The sequence below is a fragment of the Diadema antillarum genome, unplaced genomic scaffold (genome assembly GCF_040938485.1).
Source record: "Diadema antillarum isolate AM-2024a unplaced genomic scaffold, OU_Dant_1.0 seq00000886_RagTag, whole genome shotgun sequence".
NCBI classification, from domain to species: domain Eukaryota; kingdom Metazoa; phylum Echinodermata; class Echinoidea; order Diadematoida; family Diadematidae; genus Diadema; species Diadema antillarum.
The window spans coordinates 320,234-343,418 of record NW_027271750.1 but is presented as its reverse complement, the minus strand read 5'-3'; the positions used below and the strand labels follow the sequence as shown (position 1 = coordinate 343,418).

The window sequence follows — 23,185 nt, the reverse complement described above, 5'->3', positions numbered from 1 at the left end:
TACCCCTCCCATTACTGTGCTAACCTTACTTTCAGGGAGCCTACATTAGGTCTGGGAAGACATAGAGATCTTTGGATTTCACCCTAATATTCAAGGTATAGTACCCTACATTTCATGAAGAGTTCTGTTTATACACTACTGTAATATATCTTAATGTTGTTCTCATGTTTTACAAGTTTTTTCACAAATGACACGATTTATCATGGAAATATTTAAAGTATGTGCTAAGAGCCCTTGCTGTTGTAATGTACTGTATACGCCATATATTTAGCGAGTCTAAATTTTTGCGAATCTTATCAGAACTTGCCAACGATTTTGCAAGTGGTTAAATTTGCAATCGTGGAGTACTGTACTGAACAGAGAAATGTATATGTGTGCGTCACATTCATATTGGGATCAGAGTCATTATTTTCATGTATCTTTGCGCAAATAGCGCCTGACTTCAGAAATTTGCGATAATAAAAACCTCATGAAATATTCGGCACATTGCTTTGTCATAACAGAATCAGAAGCAAACATGTGTTTCATAATAATCATACTTATTGTCACAGATACATAGCTTTTCTTTCATAAAATTGAGAGAGTATTTCTTTGTGGGCATTTACATTTGCAATTAATGTAAAGAATCTTTTAAAATGAGATTTGTTTTGTAGTTTCAATGTGTTTTGTTTCGATATTAAATTGATTGATTGATACAGTATACACATTTGTGTACTTTTGTCTTCTCCTCCTTTAAGCTACAGGTAGGGGGCCTAGTGCTCTACAAGACTGCATCCTTATAATCTGGGGGATTTGATAATGTGGAATTTACATCAGCTGAAGCTAGTGAATAAAAGTATGCAGGGGCCGGGACAAAACAAAGAAAGCTTGTCATTTCCATGAAGTTTCTGTATTTTGTAAATTGCTCACAACTTGAGGATCAATTGTGGGAAATACCACTTTGCGTAAGTTGCAGTAGAGTGTACATCAAAAGTTATGAGCCATAATCGAAACGCACTGTAAAAACTCAACATTGGACCCTAAAGTTCATTGACCCCTACCTGTGACCTTTGACCTTGAGGTGACTTTGATGTTTGGTAAAATGTGTAACTTTGTATAACCACTCTTTCCTCTAAGTTTGATTGAAATTAAAGTCCTCAGTAGAGAGTTATTCAAGTTTTAGTAGCATTACGGATGGACGACGGACGGAGAGAGACGGAGGGACGGAGGGACGGACGACGGAGGGACGGACGACGGAGGGACGGACGACGGATGGACAGACGCCGCAGGCGATCCCTCAGTCTCCCCGCACCTCCGGTGGGCTCGACAAAAACAGACTAGCACAATATTTGTCTTGAATGATTATATCTCTAATTTTGAAAATGCAAGTTGTGAAAATGCCTATAATTGTATGTGCCTGTATTTCCAACATGAGTAAGAGTGAAACAGTTGGCGCGAAATTTTGGCAAGATTTCATTTCATGGCTGATTCTTTCATGGCTGATATTCTTGTTTGAAAAGAAAACAGACCAAAAAAAGAATAGCTTCAAGATGACATCATAGGACAGTACTACACTCAAAGTGAATGATGGTTGAGTCCTTAAGAGAACCTACAGATTTTAGAGAACCTAGAGATCATTTCTTTTCAAGGACAAACTTCAAGACAGCATGACAAAGTGGTAATTTCAATATCATCACACATTCTACTGCAAACCTTTCACAACAAAACATCTTGCCTAGCAAGAGGCAACTTTGATTGCTTCTGGTAATCCCTGAGACATTGGTAGGTACTATAAAAGTGGATATTCTCGCGCGACTAATTTTTTGTGCTCGACCGGGTAAGAAGAGTTTCGTGTGTTTTAATTCCGCGGAATCCAGACATCAACTACTGGAATATATTGGGAGCTAAAAATATTCGCGTGCTTTTATTTTCGCGCTAATTTCCGGTTGCGCGAAAATTTCAACACCGCAAAAATTTCAACACCGCGAAAATTTCCACTTTTACAGTATGCTGTTGTTTGCTGTTTTGAAAGAAATTACTCTTGTTCTTCATTGCAGTAGCGGAATGTCATACCTTTCCAATTTGTATATGTCACTGGTGATCCATCTGCCCAACTTTCCACGGAGCCTTCCACTTCAGAGTCAGTCAATCCAATCCAAACTATGGCCCATATCTTCATGTCTTAAAGACAAAACATGAAACTTGTGAAGGTGATTAGTCTTTAGGTTTTCTGTCCTGTGTGTGCTTATAGGAAACAGAATGTGAGCAAAATACACTTGCCTTGTAGCAGCTACAAAATGAATGTTGATTTTAAAAACAAACAAACAAACGAACAAACTGGAGCAGTCCAAGACACAAAATTACACATTGCAATAAAGCTGATATGCCTTGAAATACTACACTGCATAGGCAACCCTGCATCACATACACACACAAATCCCACACAGGATATTGAAACTTAGGTCAGAATGGGAAAGCACAGATTGTCTAATGTTGATTATACACCTTAGAGTACGTTTATCAACTCTCTTCTGGTGCAGAATTAAGGTACCGGTACCCAACAACTTTCAGGGTGTTTTAAGCATTTGTTTAACGCAAAACTGTTTTGATAATTGGGTTATAAATGTGTTTCTGAAACGCGGAAATAGTGTAATCACAAATGCATTTGAGCCAGAAACTTGTTTCTGTAGAGTTGATAAATGCAAAGTGAATTGTTTTGAAAGCAGTTTCTAGCTTGTAAACCCACTCCAATTACTGCCAACTACACATCTCCCCTTCTTGGGTTAAGCTGCCCAGTGGAGCTGTGCAGAGGCAATTAAGGCCTCCCAATCAACTCACGACAGACTTGATAAATGCAACAAATTAAGAAACGTGATCCGACAGGCATTTGCAAACACATTCTGATAGTTGGTACAAAATTGCATTTCAAACATGGGAAAGTTGTTAAACGCAGCCTAACTCACTGAAATCTGATGTTCCTAATCCACTGAAATAAGTGATAGAAAGCCTATCAAAAGAAAATTTACTTTTGCGGAAAAGGATCAAAACTACCATTATTACCAGCCCGTGCAACATTTTGTGGGTTTTGTGATTCATGGTCATAGCTACATGTAGCTCTGGACATTGCAAACTGTTTGACACTTCTCTAAAAATCTGTTGAGTACTCTGTTGAGCAAGGATAGATGTGAAGCAATTTAACTTAAATTAGAACATTACATAATTACCTTTACTTCCCATTTAAAAAAGGCACAAATGGTGAAATTTGAAGACAAAGTGATCATAATAAGTGTTATCTAATGCCCTGCTTCTCAACCAGTAGGCCGCGAAGCTCTCTCAGGTTGGCCACATAAATGTCGACCAAAAATAAAGAAATATTTGTATTCTACCTTATTGAACCTAAAAAAATGTCTAAAAAATCATACGAGCCAAAGTGGGTCTTATGTTATAAAAGGTTGAGAATTCAACCCTGATCTAAATGTATGACTACCAGTAACCAAAATGCTTGAGAGTCAGGAAATCAGAAACAGTATAACAAAACCTATAGGGGATGGGGGAAGTGGTGTTATGTTTTTCCTGATATTTGTCGTTACCTTGTATCAAGAAATTTTCAAGTGTACATTCAAAGATATTAAACATGGATAATATTTCATGAAACTGCAAACAGAGTTTAAGCAAGCCTCAGTTATTTTCCCACCTCAAGGAAAAGATTTGTGCAACACAAAGAATACCATTCTTCTTCCTTTGAAAACCTACTGAAATCTACCTACTGAATGAACTCAGAAAGCAAAAGCTGACTATATCCTACAGACAATGCACAGATTCAAAGGTGTAGCTTTTTTCATAGGAGCATTGTATTGATACATAGGCGGGATAAATGCCATACCAATGCAAAGTGACTCTAATACTTTTCTGTGTCATTTGAATGCTCTGCTTTAAAAAGATCAACAGTAATGACAATCTATCAAATAAAATGTAAAATTCTACATCTCTCATGCACTAGCTTGCTCTGCCCGAAACATTTTGGCCAAAGTCATTGTCAGCATTCGCTTGGCCTTATAGCTACTGTTTGAGGTACGCATTCAGCACACGGCCACACTAGGTGGTTTAATTGACCTGTTTCTTCTATATATTCACCATTGTTTGGCGGGTCTTTTCAAACTTGAAGTGTGCCAATATTTCTTTCAGAGAATATCATAATTAGGCTAATTCGAAGTGATTCAACCTCTTCTTCAGTAGTAATGAATCCACTTACGATATTTGTTTCAGCTACAACACACTGTCTGCTGCTGTTAGATTGGTCCATTTTATATGTCAGAAAAAACTTCGCCAAATTTTCCGGAATTCATCCAGTGTGCTTTCATTACCGCAGACATCAATCGTATGAATTTTCTCCTCGGATTATCTTACAGCACATATGCCCAGTGTATTAACAGAGCTAGGATCATTTGATGGTTTTAAATGCGTGTACTCATCTAACAAGTGAGAAAATATCATAAACATAGAGACGTACACACAGAAAAAAAAAATCTTACCTCCTACAATGTTATTCTCCTCTAGAGAATGTATGCTTGTCAGATCACCCTCTAGACCGCGGCATTCATCCAATGCATCCATGAAACCTAGGTAAGTATCGATGAGCAAGAAGCAGGACTTCCCGGTCGGTTCATACACCCAGTCTGCAGGACATCTCTTCATACCTGAGTGTTCCCGTAGCCATTGGAGGACAAAATAAGACCAAAACCAAAGTAAAACAAAACATTGTTGGCATCATAATGATAGAGCAGAACTCAGTCTAAAGAGATCTTATAAAACTCTGTTCCTACCAAACAAAATCCTTTCCTTTCTACTGGTTTTGAGTAACAATTATGATAAATTACTCCATTTAGTGAATTAAGATTCCCTTTACATTGGTGATGTTCATTATTTCGAGGGTTTGTCATTCTGAAACACATAAACTCCCAATACTTTGAGGTTTGTTCGTCCAAAAATGAAAAAGGGCTCGTTAATCCGAACATTTGTGGCATTATTCTGAAGGTTTGTTATTCTGAAGATTTATTCCCAAAATGAATATATGGTTCGTTATTTCAATGGTTTGTTAATCCGAAAATGAAATAAGGGTCTTTACTCGGAAGGTTCATTATTCCATAGGTTCATTATTCTAAAGGTTCGTTGATATAAAAACGAAATAGGGTTCATTGTTCCAGAGGTTCATTAAAGGGATAGTACAGGCAGTTTCTGTTGAGGTGGGGCTTCAGGTTTCCAACATTTTTCAATCATGATTTCTTTTAGATAATTATTGGTAGAAACCTCTCATGAAATACTGTATACGCTATATATTTCGCGTGGGTTTTATTTTCGTGAATTTCGCGAGTCGGGAGCTATTCGCGAAATTAACAACACGCGAAAATATTGCCTTCCAAAATGAATCCCTTGCCTTGATGATACGAACATTTCAGTACTAGTATACCATGTCACGGCTTACCGAACAGATCATACTGGCTAAGCTTGTTTACGCACGTCCACGTCTACTTACGAATACTGTAGAGAGCCAATCCATTATCGCAAGGGGACCACTCAGAAATCTAGCGCGATGGACTTAACCACTTCAAAAATGTTGAATTCTAACTTACTAGTTCGCAGAGTTTGGTAAGTTTTTTTTTCATGCAGTGTATAACTAGTATCATTCTTGTTTGCTAGTAAGTTGAAAATTCACACTTTCTTTGCCATTTCATATTTTCTCTGGTCTCCCAATCGCGAATTTAACCACTCGCGAAAATGTGTGACAGCGGCAATTCGCGAAAATTTATGTACGCGAAAATCATAGCGTATACAGTATGAAGAAGTAGTGGCAGATCCAGAGGGGGGGCGCAACCGGCACACGCCCCCCTTTATTTTTCGTTAAAAACAAAAGAGATGGAAAGAAAAAATGACATGAAACCCGGAAGTGGCACCAGAAATATAAGTTGCGCCCCCTCCCCCCCCCCCCCCCATTTACATAATTCCTGGATCCACCCCTGAGAAGCATATAATTCTAACAGGAATTCTAAGTTTATTTGATGAAAATTGATATTTTGAAATGGCTGAGATAGCCAAGTACGAAGCAATCCTAATAATAGGTGGGACCCATGAACCTTTTCATAGGCATTGCATTGTTTTACTTTGTTTTTGGATATCTCAGCCACTTCAAAACCGATTTTCATCAAATAAATTTTGAATTGCTCTTAGAATTGCATGCTCTTTAACATTTCAGAATGGTTTCTAAATATCTATCTTGCAAAAAGTTAAAAGCTGAATCCTCACCTCTGTCAATGCTATACCATCCCTTTATTCCAAATCCGAAAATGAAAGCTCCATACAGAGGATGGAGGGAAATTTTTTTTTTTCATCTCTAGAGTTGATACAGATATATATTTAATATCTAGTTAATACAGATTATGATTGTACATTCCACTTCATCAACAAGTATGTGTATGTGTTTGTGTATTTATAAATGTCTCTGCATGCATATTTATGGGCGTGGGTGTGTGTGTGTCTTCCTCCTATCTTTGTAATAATTACTGTATTCTGTCACTAAATGTTATTTCATTTTTTGGATTTCGAAATAACGAACCTTCAAAGTAATGAACCTTACTTCATTTTTGGATTAATGCAGCTTCAGAATAATGAACCTTTTGAATTACAAACTGTAACCCTTTATTCAATGACTGAGACCTACTGACTTCTGATTGTGACCTTTTAGCACAAAACCAAGGAAACAAATGATGCCATGTAAGATATAGTTAAGGTTACATTCCGAAAGATTCTAAGCTAGATATAGTTAAGGTTACATTCCGAAAGATTCTAAGCTTTCGAGCAGGTAATACTGTAAAACATGATATATTCGCGGCACAAAATTTTCGCGAATTGGAGCCGACGGCCTTTTTCGTGGCAAGAAATTTTCGCGAATTGCCTCTTGCGTTCAATGCATATAGTGTAGATAAGAAATTTCGCATGCATTTTAATTTCGCGAATCTTGGCGCTCGCGAAATTCGCGAAATTAAAATGCACGCGAACATTTCTCGTTTTACAGTATCTAACGCACCACATTTGATGGTCCTATCCCATAAAATAGAAAAAGATATGATATATAAAATACAAAAAGATATGATATGGAAATAAATTGTTTTTAAGAGAAAGGGAGGGGGTCAAAAGTTGAAGGTCCTAGTGCACTCATGAATCCCCATTCATTGTATGTAGACAAAAAGGGCAACGATTATTTGTTAAAACTTTACGGATGAAACTTCACAACTGTCATGCATGACCAAAAACTAAAATGAATAAATAAACAAACAGACATCACAGTTTTTCACCTAAAGTTTGGCATTTCACTGTGCAGGAATGTATATCGAGCTGTATTAGATGTTGTCTGTTAACAAGATACAGGAAAGAAAACATTGGCTCTAATTCTAGATTTGTGCAGAGTAAATGAAATACTGGTTGACTTACATGGAAATACCATCATATTCAGAGCTTCAACAACAAAATGATTTATTGTATGTACCATCTTCAAAGCACTCAAAATTCTTACATTCATAAGAGACCTCCAAAAACTTTCTGTCGCCCTGACAGGGGTCCCCAAACACTTCATTTCCAGCAACCACTTCGCACATCTGATTGCCGCGGCAGGTTGCTTGAACTACATCAACAGAGGTTGCTGCATGACATGCTGTGCTATGTGACGGCACACTTGAGCAGCTGTCTAGCTGTTCCGGCCAACCTGCATTCCCCCAGTGGCCGTAACTGGCAGAAATGACGTCTATGTATTCATCACTTTCACACTCTACGTTTATGGTTGCATTTTCGCAGGCGTACATGATTTCTGGACAAGAAGAAAATAGGACATACTCCATTAAGTTTGGAAATGGCTAGAAAATGCCATAAACCTCAGAATATTGTTCAATACAAGTATGTGTACAATGTTCTAAGCATGTTATCACTTTGAATTCCAAATCAAAACTATAAATGTATTTCAGCTACACCACACTGTTTGACCTCATTATACAGGTAAAATATCATTAAATCACCATTTCACACAACTCGTGACACACAAAGAGACAAAGGAGAATAATAATTAGATTTTCTTAGTTACATTTTCTTTGTGTACGTCACTTTTTTATCCTAAATGCAACACTTTGACATATATGAGATCCTAAATGCAACATTTTGGATGTCTTTTTGCTTCATTGCATTCATTCATATAAGTAGGGCAACAGGATTTAGCCAAAGGCTGTTTTTCAACATGTCCATGCACAGATGAAAAAACATATAGGAATATACAATACAATACAACACAAAATGAGAAGAAAAAAAGAATTAGTTACAACAAAAGAATTCACAAAATGGTGAATAATAACATACAATGTGATTCAAAAACGAAATAACAAAATAGATCATAGAGTCATACAATGAGAAAAAATGCTTAAATCTTAAATAGCTACCAAATATTAATAACAAACTAATGGTTTAAATCATGCTTATATAACTTTCATGTTTTGGTTCTGGATTAAAATCAGTTCATAAATCATTCCTCAGTTTTTCTTTGTAATGACTCACACTATTCTTTTTAAAACACTTTTTTTAACTGAGGTAATGAAAGGACTTGCAAACTGTTTCTGAAATAATATGGGGTACATTTTTAAATCTCAAATTTACTACACTGAGATAAGGCCTACATACGCTAGAGCTAAATTCACCAATATTCTATACTTGAAACATAAGGTATATAACGCTCAGCTCGTCTCTGTTTTAAAATATCAAGTGACAATGAATAATAAATGAGGCAAGTTAGATACATATTTTCAATGCACAAAACAGTCTTGAGCAATCTGTTTTGTAAGATTTGCAGTTTTTTAATATTCTTTTACTTCATTTTATTCAAAACTACAGCACATTCTAGTTTACTTTGCTCTGTCTTACAAAAAAGCAGTGCTGTTTCTTCTGAAAGGCAATGCATTACATTGCATTTTAAGAAATATAAAGTTCTCATCGACTCACCAACATTTGTATCCCAACTGAGACAGCTATCAATAGATGCTATGAGATGTATGTACTAACCTGATCTATATTTGTGTTATCAATTTAAAGATTACCTGGTAAGCATCTTACCTTTGATTCTCTTTTGTGACCCAATCAACATTCTTACATATTTCTTTACATTTAATGCAACGTGATTACATGAAACCATTCTGAAATATTCTGTAAATCCCTATTCAATCTAGTCTCTATGTCCACAGGTGTGTCACCATGGCAATTGTAAATTGAATGATAACATTAGATTAATGATACTCAATTACAAATACATATGATTATGTTTAATAGCAATGTTAGCATTTCATTGCAAAAAAATACAAAAACCACACATTCTTTAGGCTCTCTAATGCTCTAAAAGTATTTCAAAGTTTGAGAGTGTTGAAAGTGAACAGTAAGTAAGCACATGAAGTTGATTGTAGGTAACTACAACAACAGAAACATCTTGATGGTGATGATGGCTAAACATTTGATAATCAGTTTTGAATAAAAAGTCAAACAGTGTCTAAGGTTGATCAATCTTCAAGATTTGCTTGTACAAACAGGATTCATGTGATAAAGAAAAAAAAATCATGGATGCAAATCACGAATTTTTCTCCGACATTGGTTTGACAGTATTTTTGGCCAATATAGAAGACCACAGCTCACACACCATGACATTTCAAAAAGTTGCTTTAGTCTCACTTAATTCTGGGTTAAAAGAGAGTGGGGGGCAAAGTGGTTAGACCCTATGTATTACCGGTATGCAAAAAGACAGTTGCCGCCGTCCCCCCCCCCCCCCCTTTTTCCGGTTGTGCTGGCCCTGGCCATGTACAAATCATGGTCTAAATACAAATCACTTTCAAACAATACAAAATATTGAGTTATAGGTTGCCTATTAAAATGAATATCATAAAACATATGTTGCCAGTCATCTTGAATATAATCTTGAATATCATTATTACGCACTTTCCTCTTGATGACAGCTCAACTTCGGTAATCAATGCTAACAGTGATCGGCAGTATCATCAACAGCGCCCTCTACACTACTGGGACTATGCACCTTTAATCAAACAGACCCCAGAGCTACACAGTGGAATATTTAGCAGGATATAAATACAATTTACTTTTTACCTAAAGAAACTTATGGGAGAGCACAAGTTTCAGGAGTTAATTTGAAGAACAGTACTACTAGTATCAATCTAGGTCTAACATTAGCCACATCACAATTCACATGTAGGACCTACCCATGGTACATCTTCAGAAGATTGTAACATAGCAAGGTTAGTAGAGGTTCAGTGTCACATGTGACTATCTGCTGTATTGATGTCACATGACTAGATCTACAAATTAAACTACTATACACACTAACAGTCATAACACACTCATAACAGGTAGATTGTTCTGTTAGTGGTCACATTGATTTACTAGATCTGTGGACGTAGTAGTGTTACACTGTTGAGTGTTAGTAACAAGTTTAATCACAGAATTTATAACAAAAGATTCTAGATGACCAGACCTGTAAATGTTACAGCATTCCAGACTTAGGCCATCCTGGGTTTATTTAGGGAGAGGGGGGCTAAATCATTTTAGGGTTTCTAAAATCTAACAATTAACATCAGCACAGCTAGCCATATAGATACCCATATGTAATTTAGAATGGTCAACTTATGCTCTTTGCTAAAATTGAAAAAAACAAAACAAAGTAGGGTATAGATGTGTGTCATTAGTTTAGGTCTCGTAGTGCTTAAGTAGGTGGCTTTAGGGTTTAGGGTTAGAGTTTATGGTTAGAACTATGTCTAGACATCTAGATTCTTCTTGTTAGATCTAATATTAGGGTTTAGTTTCTAACAGTTAAATCCAACGTTAGATTAACTAGGTCTATACACAGTCCAGTCGCTTCGCACAGCGTCTGGTCTTGACCGACAAGTAGGCCTATGTCTAATTCCGCGAAAAACTTCTCATTTATTATAATGACATTTGCTGGGTCAGTTTTTCAGCAAATGTCGTTATTATAAATGAGAAGTTTTTCGCAGAATTAGACATAACATTACTTGTCGGTCAATGTCTGGTCGGTCTATTATTTAATTGGTAATGCAAACGTGTTTCTAACAGTTAGATGGGTCTAACAGTATAGGGCTGGCCTACACACATCTAACGGTTAGAACTATATAGAAATCCCAAGTGTTTGTTACAGAGTATAGACCTACTATAAACATAGATCTACAGACTAGAATCTACAGTAAGTAACAAGTTTATAGGTCGACGGTTTTGTCTATGTTAGATTTAGAAGACAGTATTGTCTAGACCACTTCTACCTGTTAAAATAACTATACACAGCCCAGTCGCTGTAAAAAGTTGTTAGATTCTAACGTTACACCAATACAGTGACTGGGTTGTGTATTAATGCTAGAACCTGTGTGTGAACAGTGTTATAGACTTTAGCCTATTAAACGTTAGGCGTCACCGGTTAGAATGTTGAAGAGCTATTTGTTAGAACGTAACGTCTTTTAGAACTTTTGCAGGCCTAACGTTAGTGTTAGAATACAAGTGAAAACTCTAGACTTCTACCTGATGCTACAGTATCCAATAGAAAGATTATCAGCAGCATTGTTGCCAGAGCGGCCATAGTTAAAAGTCGGCAAAACTGTGAGTAAGATACACGCCCATCCGACGTCTTGACGACACGTTCAGCGAGTTCCCCATGCAATACTATCTGTACGTGGTGTGGTGTTGTTGCCTGTGGGTAGAGGGGCCTAACACTAACAGTTACCAACAGGTAGATAGAACCGACTCTCCTTCTCAGTCCGATCGGAAGTAAACCATGAAATTGCCAAGCAGGGGCCAACGTCCGGTATAACTCTTTGATTTAGACGTCGGCGTCGACCGTCGACGTCCTCCGTATTTGGATTTGTCTACTCCACATGCATTGCTAGTATATCTACTAGGCGCATCGCTTGCCAGCGTCATGTGTCGTGTCAGCTCAGCGTACAGTAGGCTGGCTAGGCATACGTAGAGCGCGCCTAGCTGTACAACTGTACGGTCTCCTCGATCGCCACCAGTCAACCACACCACCGCCGCTATCATTTGCGCTAGACACAATCAACTGTGCATTGGGAGTACATGCTCGTCGAGTTCAGTGGCAGAAGTAGGTCAAGGTCAATGCAACAGATGATAATGCGCGCTCACCGCTACGGTACTAAACTACTTATTAGTAGTAGTAGCCGCTGACTGGTGGGTGCCAACATTTTTGGGTCAGTCTTGTTTTACTGTCGCTGACCAATTTTTAAAAACTACAAATGTGTAAACCCCAAATGGTTTCACCTACAGTGTATTTTGAAGGTGCTGAATTCGAATCTGGATAATAAAACTCTTGCATCATTGAGGGTTTTAAGATATTCAAGATGGCTAGCAATAGGCCTATGGCCGAAAATGAAATTTATATATTTCCGTATTTAATCGGGGGAAAAAATGGGATTTATCATATTATCATAATCCTAAATCCAAATCTGGATGATGACACTCTTGCATACAAGATGATTTTGTATGAGATAATATTCAAGATGGCCGCCAACATATGTTTTATGATATTCATTTCAATAGGCAACCTATTTATAACTCAATATTCTGTATTGTTTGAAAGTGATTTGTATATAGACCATGATTTGTACATGGCCAGGGCCGGCACAACCGGAAAAGGGGGGGGGGGGGGGGGGGGGGCAACTGTTTTTGCATACCGGTAATACATAGGGTCTACCACTTTGCGCCCCCCCCCCCCCCCTACTCTTTTTTAACCCAGAATGAAGTGGCACCAGGAAAATAATAAGGTTAAGCTTTTTTATCTTTTTCTTTCTCTCTTTTGCTTGTCAGCCAGTAAACCCAACCCTGCAGCCAATACCCAAAGTGGCACCACAAAATTGTGATGAAGCCTTTTTGTTTTGTTTTGTTTTTTCAGCCAAAAGCTTCGATTTAATGATTATATGTTTTCAAGGCATTTTCTTCTCTCTCTCTCTTTTTTTTAACAAGGTTTCACGTTGTACACACTAACTAACTTTTCATTTTGGTCAATTTAGTATGCTTTTTATTAACTGACATTACAAGGATATTCTATTTATTAATGTTATGATTTAGCTTTATCATGCAGAGTTATTAATGTTTGCTACTACAGGACACATGTGTATTATAATAAATGGCATATATGTTCACAGTAGTCTTATTTTGATGCTTATTATTCTGAAGTGTAATGATCTCATTTGTATATGATTTACACAGTGTATCTGTATCATTTTGCAAGTGTATACGATGTCACAAACGTTAGTAATTTTTTTTTTCAGTGAGTGTATTTTTTTACATCATGTATAAAGCAAGGAGGTCGCCTAGTACCTCCTTGGTATAAAGTAAGTTTAATTTCATTCAACCCATGTGCAATATGGTATGACTTGAGAGGAACAGGTGTGCCAGCATGTGTATTAATGCATGTAAGAGTGTGTATATGCATATTCTTTAAATATAAATTTGTGTGTGCATGTGTGTGTGTGTGTGTATTTGTGAATGCAAGTTGGTGAGCTCTTTATAGTTCAAAACAAATGTATAATCTCCAATGTATGAATTTCTGATTGTTGTGAAATTTATGAGCACTAAAGGTAAACTTGTGTACAATTTAACCTCTGGTTTCCACTCATGATTTGAATAAAGACCCTGTATATCTTATCTTATCTAATATGGCCGAAATTCCCACAATATAGGTTCCTATCTCCTTCATTTAAATTATGTATATCATTTTTCTATATGAAAATGAATCTACAGGTTTGGTTTTTTTTTTTTCAATTAGCATGAACAATAATAAAACAACAAAACTGCACATATGCACTAGCACCCTAACTCACCTTTGCACCAATGCATTTTGTAGTTACCCTACTCGGTTACACAATGTAATATGTATTAAATGATTTGTAAAGAAGTACAAGCCATATGCTTTTCCAGTAGAAACCATCAAACTTAAGCTTCAGCTTAAGATGACGGTCTCTTGCATTTTTGTATGTATTAATTTGATTGAATAATCAATGATTTTTCAGTTGTTTTTGTATGATTACAATTCACCTATGTAATATTTCATTATTGGTACATTATACATGATTAGTTATATTCATTTTGTGTTGAATATAGTGTGATTAGTATTGGAGAATTGTTTGTTACGTTGTATATACTTTGTGAAAAATGCAGAAATATATCATATCAAATCAAATCAAATCAAATGATGAAAATTTGGAAAGATTTGATGATTTTAATTTCCAGGATGCCGAGTCCCAATCTTGGTTATGCATATCTTGCACCTCTGAGGGTCTGACATATCCAAAATGGCCTTTACAGAATTGAAAATTCAATATATGGCGTAAGTATTTCATTATAAATTGTAAAACAATTTGAAAATGATATGAAAGGCTTACCCTATTTTGAGATGCTGAATCAGAAGCAGTTGAAGCGGATGAAGCAGCTCTTGCATCCTTGAGGGTTTTGAGATATCTGAGATGGCTGCCAAAAATTGTCTTTCTCAATGCTGAATAAATTGAAAGAGAAAATGATACAAATCCAAGTCTGGTTGATGCAACTCTTGCATCCTTCAGGGTTTTGAGGAATTTTAAAGACTGTTATTGTCCATTTTGACAGCCATCTTGAACATGTCATACCTGTCAAGGATGCAAGAGTTGAATCAACAAAATTTGGATTCAGTACTGTCAAAAAAGGGTAAAACAATCAATCTATTTCCACTTTTTCACCATATATAAAGAAATACTTATACAGTGTTGCAGTTTCGTAATTTTTGGTGGCCATTTTGGATATCTCAAAACCCTCAGCGATGCAAAATTTACCTCATCAAGCTTTGGATTCAGCACTCTTGAATTAGGTCTTAATCATAAAATATTTCCAAGTTGTGGTGGTGCCCATTGGGTGGACACTTTACATAGTGTGGGGCCAAAATATCACAAATTAATAGCTAATTTCAATGTAAGCTTTAATTTATATTTAAATTTGTTTTTTTCCTTGAAAACTGATGACTGGATTTTTACCAAACTTGGCAGGAATTATAAAAGGAGGAAAGAGAGTGGCCATAACTTCCTGTACAAATGGAGAGTGGTGGTCCCCCAGGGGGTCCCTAGGGTGGGGTACTTGCCACAAAGACTAAATATAGGGCCTACTGCTCATATGAGCGCTGTTGATAGACCCATGAGTCTTAATTTTGCTGTTGTTTTACCCCCATAGATCTGACTTTGTACTACCTCAATGAAGTAATACAGATGTAGGCACGTCTGATGTACTCTCAAATTCAAACTGTACTATCCAAAGAAAAGCGTATAGGGCCTACCTTAATACACTAGTCTGAAATATTTAACTCAAATGTTCTTCAGCCTATTTCGCCCTATGTCTGAATAGTGCATTGTGTAGTAAAGACAGCATTAGGCAAATGTGTTTCTTTAAGAGTTGTCAAGCTATTTATGATCGATGTTTGAATTTTTATGGAGCCCTGTTACAAATTCACATGTCATGTGTCTGTAAGGCACCAATGAACAAAACTTGGCCAAGTAAAATAAAACCTTATTCACAAAGACACATGTTAAACAGCTGTAATGCCAGTTTGTGAGTGCATACCAGTAATTGATAAATGTGCTTTATTACATGTTCCTTGTGTCATAGTCCTTTTCAAAGGATTTGCATAGGAAGGTACAATTGTACAATGCATTAATTATCAACTGATCGTTTTGGAGGTTCCTCAAAACAAGTTCACGGCTAAATGCAAAAATGGTGTGCAATAAAACACAAAGACTATAACAATGCATAATTTTCATACTATGATACTCCCCGCTTATCTCTTGTTTTGCTATGGACAAACCTAAAATACAGGTGTACTTTCTATGACTTCTAATTTATATTCTCTGTTCTTGCATAATCAAGTTAACTCAAATACCTTCAAAAGACTGAGGCCATTACAAAAACAAATGCCTTGTGATACTCGTCAGCCATATTATGACCTTCAACATTACACCAATATCATGATTATTGTACTACGTACTCATAAAAAAAATTAATGCAAGTCCACATTCAGTCGCTGACGAGCATAACAGTGGACTCCCATTATAACGAAGTACTCGGGACCGGCAGTTTCCTTTCGTTATATTGAAATTTCATAATAACTGAACAAATAAACAATAAAAAAACATAGAGCCGACAATTTTGCGACCTGGATTTTTATTTCTTTGTAACCGGAATTTCGTTATAACCGTTGTCGTTATAACAGGAGTGGACTTTATGAAATATAATTATAGGCCCTGTGAATTGTGGATTCAATATAAATATTACAGCTTTGTGACGTCCAATACACTGCAAGATAAAATGAAATTTGAACTGAGTGGTGGCATTCATGAGCTTTTTGATATCATCTGTAAGGAGTTTATCATAATATTTGAATGTGTTCATGCTGATTCATGTAAAATGTCCGCAATTCAGCCTGTGGGCTACAATGGACATTATCCAATGAATACCTTTCAATAATAGAAATGTATTTCAACTAATGTTCACTTTCTTTTCACAAGGCATTCACATAATGCAAGCAAGAATGTCATGATCAAAGAGGGCAAATAACATGCAATGTACATGTATTTGTGCATGACAAGACATTGCTCCTGAAATAAAGAATTGCTCCATTCTGTTTTTTTTTTTTTTCTCTGAGAACTTAGGATTAGGGTTAGGGTTTTAGATTAAGTTTGCTGTCAGGATTAGGTTTAGGGTTCTAGTTTATGTTTGTGGGTAGAAATCATATTTCACTTGGCTTACAAAGGCAAGCTAATTACATTTGATAAAATGTAATACAGTAAACTGATATCATGTCTTTTAGCAGTATACCAAGAGAAGATCAAACTGACCTATCAAATTAAGAGGTCAAGACTCAATCATTCAGTTTCAGGATGTTCTCTAAGAGTAAGAGGATGCCATTTAACACAAAGTTAGGTAAATGTACTAAAAAACAAACAAACAAACAACAAATTCTATTTTCATCAGACAATATTCCTTCCAGAAGAAAGAACAGATCTGACAAAACAAACAGGCGATCTGCAGGTCATGAATGTCACTGAATAACAAAGACATGGCGAGACATATCAAACTAGAAATAATGTTATCCAGTGTACTCAAATAAAATTTTTGCACTGCTGTCAGAATGGTGTAATGAGGCTTGGTCTAGTCATATTTCTCTAACCAAAAAACTGTGACTCAAACCAACATTGTACCGAGATTTAACAGGAAATACATGGGCCATTAATCACACACAACAACAATTGATAATCAGTTCTTCTGAGTACAGGTCTTTACACCTTATCTCTTTGTGCAGAGTGTAGGACTCCTGCCATCTTTTATAAAAACAGTGCTGAACAGACCTATTGTTCACACTATGTTCACATACTTTCTTCACAACTGCTTGCAACATCAAGTTAAAAGATCTAATTTTTGCTATCAAATGTGCTGGTTCAATCAGTCATTTCAGCCAAGATCTACCATTATGTTTCGTAAAACTACATACATATCTTGGCAAGCAGATGCGCAGTCGTTTCCAAGCTTGAATATTTCACATGTCTTTCATCAACATCTAATACATGTTTTCATCCACATTTACACAGTGCAAATGAAGTTATTGTCAGCAGCACACTGCAAAGTACCAGTTTTCAATTTCATATCCTACCATGAAATTGTATGCTTTGTTTTGAGATGACACCAGATGAAAAGTAGGTGAAGAATCACCTCTCAAATCCATGAAGATGATTAAAGTCACTTGGAAGCTTAAAGTTGTAGGGATTCACAAAGAATGGCCATTTGTTTGCCTTAAACGATGTCAAGTTGAAAAGATGTTGCAGGATGCCTTTCTTCTCGGCCACTCTCACATCCTGCAGAGAGAACTTTGTCAACTTGTTGGTGAGCAGCATCGACTGCGTCACTGCCAGATAGGTCTCCCTAGCTTCATTGTGGTAGAGCTTGAGCACCAGTCTCTTCGACAGCATCCTGAGGCACGTCGGCAGCCCGATCACTGCCATGGTCACTGCGAGCAGGTTGGTGATTATTTCCTTGTTCACTGCCTCGCATTCCCACGCTGTCGCGATGAAGTCGGGCGCGACGTACAATCCAAAGGCCGTGGTGGCATAGAATGAGAGCGAGACGAATCGCAGTACCGTCTGGCCCCGGACTTCGTAGATCAGCCTATTGCCATCATGCTTTTGCACTCCTTTTGAGTGAGCATTGCCAAGGTAGGCCTGAGACACTCGTTCCACATCCCTGTCATGACCCATGACACTCCGTGTTGTCGCTATGTGACGTATCCATGAATTGGATGGAAGACAATGCCAGTGCTTTGCAGCCTATCAAGAAGACAAAAGGGGGGGAAAAAATATCGGAACAATGACAACAAAAAGTCTGAATGTTAGTTTTATATTTCTGTATGAATGTAGTTTATAAAATGTACGGCTACACCAAAAGGCAGCATAATGGAAGTCTACAATTCCAGTGAATTTTCTATTCAAGGAATTTAACACTTGTAATGCTAAACCCTCATCAAGTCTATTTTTCAAATAAATCAATATAAAAATCCATGGATGTCCATTTCAAAGTGGTAAATCTTTTTCTGAAATCTACCTGAAAAGCACATGGTACGTGGTTCATTTTATGCAAACTTAGAGCCATATTTTGTGAACAAACTTAAATTTCTACAAAGGATGACTACAGCGCACATGTGTTTAGTACACTGTACATGGAGTTGGCCTACTACAGAATTGCAGCAAGAGCAGACACGGTCTATATGAGATCTCCCCCAATACTGTAGATTTTGCCAGTGCCTCTGATTGTCATAATGTACATCTTGTATTTCATCACATCATTTATATCAATTAAAACCATTTCTCAGTTTCTAACTCATCACTGAAGAGGACTATTTCGAGGAACAAATTAAGAAGATTTGTTGACACGTTGTTTACACTGATTCAGTGATACTGTACCCCTTCCAGCAGCAGCTCTACCACCATCCCCTTGCTTTATCGCTGTAACACACGGGCTACTAGATACCCGACATTCAATTTGAGTACTGGCAGTAATGATGAGAAAGTCTCATTTCAAGAGAAAATAGTTTGCTTTTGTTTTCTCTCACTTGCAATAAATCTCATTTTCAATAAATTACCACTAAAGAGTCCATAGGAGTTTTTCATCAATTTTTTTTTATTTACTTTTTTTAGTTTACAGCTCTCCTCCGTATAAACAGTGAAGCCAGACCACTCGCAGTCTCTGCGGATCTTATCCCCAACAAGAGATAGACCGATCTTTCACTTCAGTCAACTTCTGACGGTCCGCAGTAAAGTTCTGTCCCCAGTAAAGTAAAATATCTTTATTGAAACTTTTCAAATATTCAACAACACACAAAAAAGGCACAACAACCACTACACTAGTACTGCACCACATTGTTGAATTTCAATTCTAAAAATGTGTTTGTAACTATATACACAGCCCAGTCGCTGTAGGTAGCGACACAGCGTACTACTAGTACTACTATACAGCGTCTGGTCGGGCTACCGTGTGTTTAGTTGCTAGTTCAGTAGTTGCACAAATTAAGGCTGGGCTGAATCACAGGAATTTAATTATGAACTGATGTCACTAAGGACTAAGGTTCTTTAGCAAGGAAGTAGGGTTCTTTTTTTTTTTTTCGTAGACGACAGTTTACGACGAATAATCGAATTGAACTACAGAGCCACAAACCTTTTTCTCGTTTTCCAGAGGGGCACGGGAGGAGAGCTTCGAACAGCAGCTGCGGCACAAACTGCTGGCGGTCCAGACGGGAGAGTTGTGGGGCAGAAGCGCACTACCACCATGGCCATAAGCACGCGATGGGAATTTTGTTAAAAACATGACATGTCTAGCCAAATGCCGTTGTGCTATGAGCACAGTCCTCATATTTACTTTGCTGTGAGTAAGAACGAGTGAGCTTTTATCGATTGGCAGAATTTGCTTCGTCTCTTCAGATCGCGAAGTTCAAAGAAGGCCCAAAAAAAAAAAAAAAAAAGGCAGTGAAGTTTTATTCGTTACACGGAGAACATGTGGAAGTGGATCACGCATCACGCCCTCTACCGACGGAAGAAGTAGCAGGTTGAGCCGGAACATTGCTAAATTTTTCGTACGCTCGAATCTATTTCTTTTTTTTTTAATGAAAAGTACACATTCCCTCGACTTGTTACTGACATATGTTCAGTGCGATATTATTCCTCCTCTTTTCGAAAAGAGATATGTCAAGTGCTCTTCTATTATGCAAGAAGAGTGCGTGAAAATATGATGAAATTTCTTTTGACCTTCATTTTCTTTGTATCGTTTTCCATTATGTATGACTTCGCAAAATATTGCAGTCTTATCCAGTGTGATAGCGATACATAAATTCTGAAAATTCATAGCTACTCAACCGATTGTCGGATTTTCCTAAAATGTCCACTGATGTGTTCTACTAATGTTGCAGCATTCACTCATTCGACATAATTGGGTTTTATTCCCATGCTGTAAGACAGCTGCAGTTCTTCCCATTGGTAGTGTAGATGAAACAAGTTAGACATCTTGTTGTGCTTGACGACTTATTGATTGACACAAGGTCTTTTTCATTTAAAGTTTCATTGCAGATAAACTGGTCTCTGAATTCACATTAGAAAAGAACTGTGACATCACTCTTGCTGAAACTACATTCTGTTGGCACTCTGGCCAACTTTGCCTTCTTTCCTCCATTACATAATGCCTTGATCCCACCCCCCCCCCCTCCCCCCCCCCAAAAAAAAAATAATAAATAAATAAATAAAATAAAAATAAAATAAAAATAAAAATAAAAATAAAAAATAAATAAATAAATGAAAATAAATAAATAAATAAATAAAAATAAATAAACAAATAAACAAATAAATAAATAAAAATAAATATAAAAAAACAAGAAAGAGCTAAAGAACACATTAACACACACACACACACACACACACACACAGATATACAGTCAACCTCGCGTAAATCCACCTCGCACATGTCCAAAAATTGGCTAAGGATCAAAGAAAATTTTACCAGGATGGTCTTTGATATAAACATGTGTTCATTCTTTTGTGTCAAAGGATTTTCTCTAGTTCTTTTGAATGCAACCTGGGCAAAGATTACTATAAATACACAAATCTTGCATTCCAGACACTTCCTCCAAACCTGGTTATACATGTACTGTGTGAATCCTTTCAATCCATGTACCTTCAAAAAGTTCTTCACAATTCTCGTTTTCCCCACAGAGAGGGAGTATATCAGTACCCCTGACATCCAACGATTACTCTTCTTGTAACTGTAACTACAGTACATTGAAGAAATCATGACACCATTTTTAGGTTAAATGTGATCAAAGTTTCAGAAGAATTATACAATGCATTCTCTTTAATTTCCTTCCTTGCACTGAAACAACTCTATACACAAGGAATAGCAGAGAATAAGTTTATCTGTTCAAAACACTGGTCCTCTGCATTACATTTCTTTCTATCAAAAACGAAAAAAAAGGATAGATGATCGATTTCAAAATTAACAAATGAAATCACAGCCATTCTTTTTGTTGCTGCTTAGTGAAGTATCATGTGCTAAGAAACTGTTGCCTTTTACTTGTGACATGTGCAGTTAACCCCCCCCCCCCCCCCCCAGCAAACTTTCAGAGCACATAGATACGCCATGGCATAACTCAATGCTACATTCCTCTGAATTGGCCCTTTTTACATCTCAGCACGAAAGGGAAAACTTCTGGTGCATGCAAGATGCTTATGCAGCAAAGCAGCTCTGGACTGACCATTCATTCTCTGACAAATTACAATCATCCATCTCTGTTTTGTGATGGGAGAAATAAAAATATATTGAAACTCTTTCCCAATGGGAGAATGACTGACACTTCATTTGTTCTACAACAAAATAGAGCACTAGACATTGTCACTGTATCGATACAAACACGTTTCTTTGCTTATGAGCTATCTACATTTAGGTATATATCATATACAAATACATGAGAAATATTAAAACATCAATCTTATAATACAAATCAGAGCATCCACTGGTTACCTTCAGGAAGTGAAATATCATTTCATGGGCTGCATGTACAAATAGAAGCTAACTACATGAAGTAAGATCATAGTTTTGACATTGAAAGGCTTGATGATATTTTAAATACAAAAGGTAACCATCTACACTTAAACTCTGTTGGCTACGACGGCAAGTTCAAAACTAATCCTGATGCCTTGCCCTTGTCTCCTTATCAAATGAGGGTGTCATCACTGCGCTATTGCATTAGCTTATTCTTTCATTTCTAGATGGATAGGCAAACAAAGTCCCCATTATTATGCCATTGAAAATAAGACAAAATGGTCTCATAGTGAAAATGTGTTGATAACAAATGTGTGTTTTCACCAGATGTTCAGCCCCCCCCCCCCCCCTTCTTGAAGTTGACAGCACGCACCGTGCCCATTTATTTGAGGAAAACAAGACAATTGATATGTGAAGATCTGCAACATTAGATATCAGCTAAAGTTAGCATGAATGAAAATTTTCTCATAGTATTAGAAGACACAGTCAATAGCCAGTATCAAGTTATAGCATCAAAACTTTCTGTAAAAAATTTGCTTCTATAAGTGAAATCACAATTTCTTCACAAAACAAGCCTGTGGAACACTTTTAAGATTACTTTTGCATGAAGATCACTATCAATGAATCTCGTCTCTCATTATCTCAAGATACCTTGATAATGTCCTCAGCAGCTTTGGTGTAAAGTCATCAAAAAGGAAATATAGCAAGAATCAAGACTATTTTGAAACAACAAACTGTGAGGTTGCGTTCACATAGAAGTATACTATTCGGGTATTCGGTGCTCGTTTTCGAGGGCACGCGAATAGCTTGAATCGAACGATAGGATTTCCTAACACCGGTTCACATAAGAGGGCACTATTCGAAAGTACCGAATAGCTGCGAATAGTATAGCATAGTGGGAATCGAGCTTGTTCGATTTTCTTGCAGCGTATACCGTCTCTCGTTTATGAAATAATGACAATTTTGGTCTGGATTTGCCCTTTAGCAAAAATAAGCATGTAGACTG

The 23,185-nt window shown here is 36.9% G+C and overlaps 2 protein-coding genes across 2 annotated transcripts in view; both read right to left on the bottom strand.

Annotated features, from left to right (window-relative positions):
• Positions 1-7,832, bottom strand: part of LOC139740818 (polycystin-1-like protein 2) — a 37,994-nt gene extending 30,162 nt beyond the window's left edge. The window contains exons 1-4 of the mRNA XM_071651390.1: positions 7,520-7,832; positions 4,512-4,676; positions 2,053-2,160; positions 30-40 (exon numbers count right to left, since the gene is read on the bottom strand). Of these exons, the coding sequence (XP_071507491.1) occupies positions 30-40; positions 2,053-2,160; positions 4,512-4,676; positions 7,520-7,832 (597 nt within the window). The remainder of the gene's footprint in view (positions 1-29; positions 41-2,052; positions 2,161-4,511; positions 4,677-7,519) is intronic.
• Positions 7,833-17,691: 9,859 nt separating this feature from the next.
• Positions 17,692-18,356, bottom strand: LOC139740817 (transmembrane protein 70, mitochondrial-like). The gene has a single exon (XM_071651389.1). The coding sequence runs from the start codon at positions 18,354-18,356 to the stop codon at positions 17,811-17,813; it is 546 nt and encodes a 181-aa protein (XP_071507490.1). The 3' UTR covers positions 17,692-17,810.
• Positions 18,357-23,185: the final 4,829 nt, after the last annotated feature.

Bases quoted from the DNA above. Each gene is read 5' to 3' on its own strand.
- LOC139740817 (XM_071651389.1), bottom strand. From the start codon at position 18,356: ATGGGTCATGACAGGGATGTGGAACGAGTGTCTCAGGCCTACCTTGGC.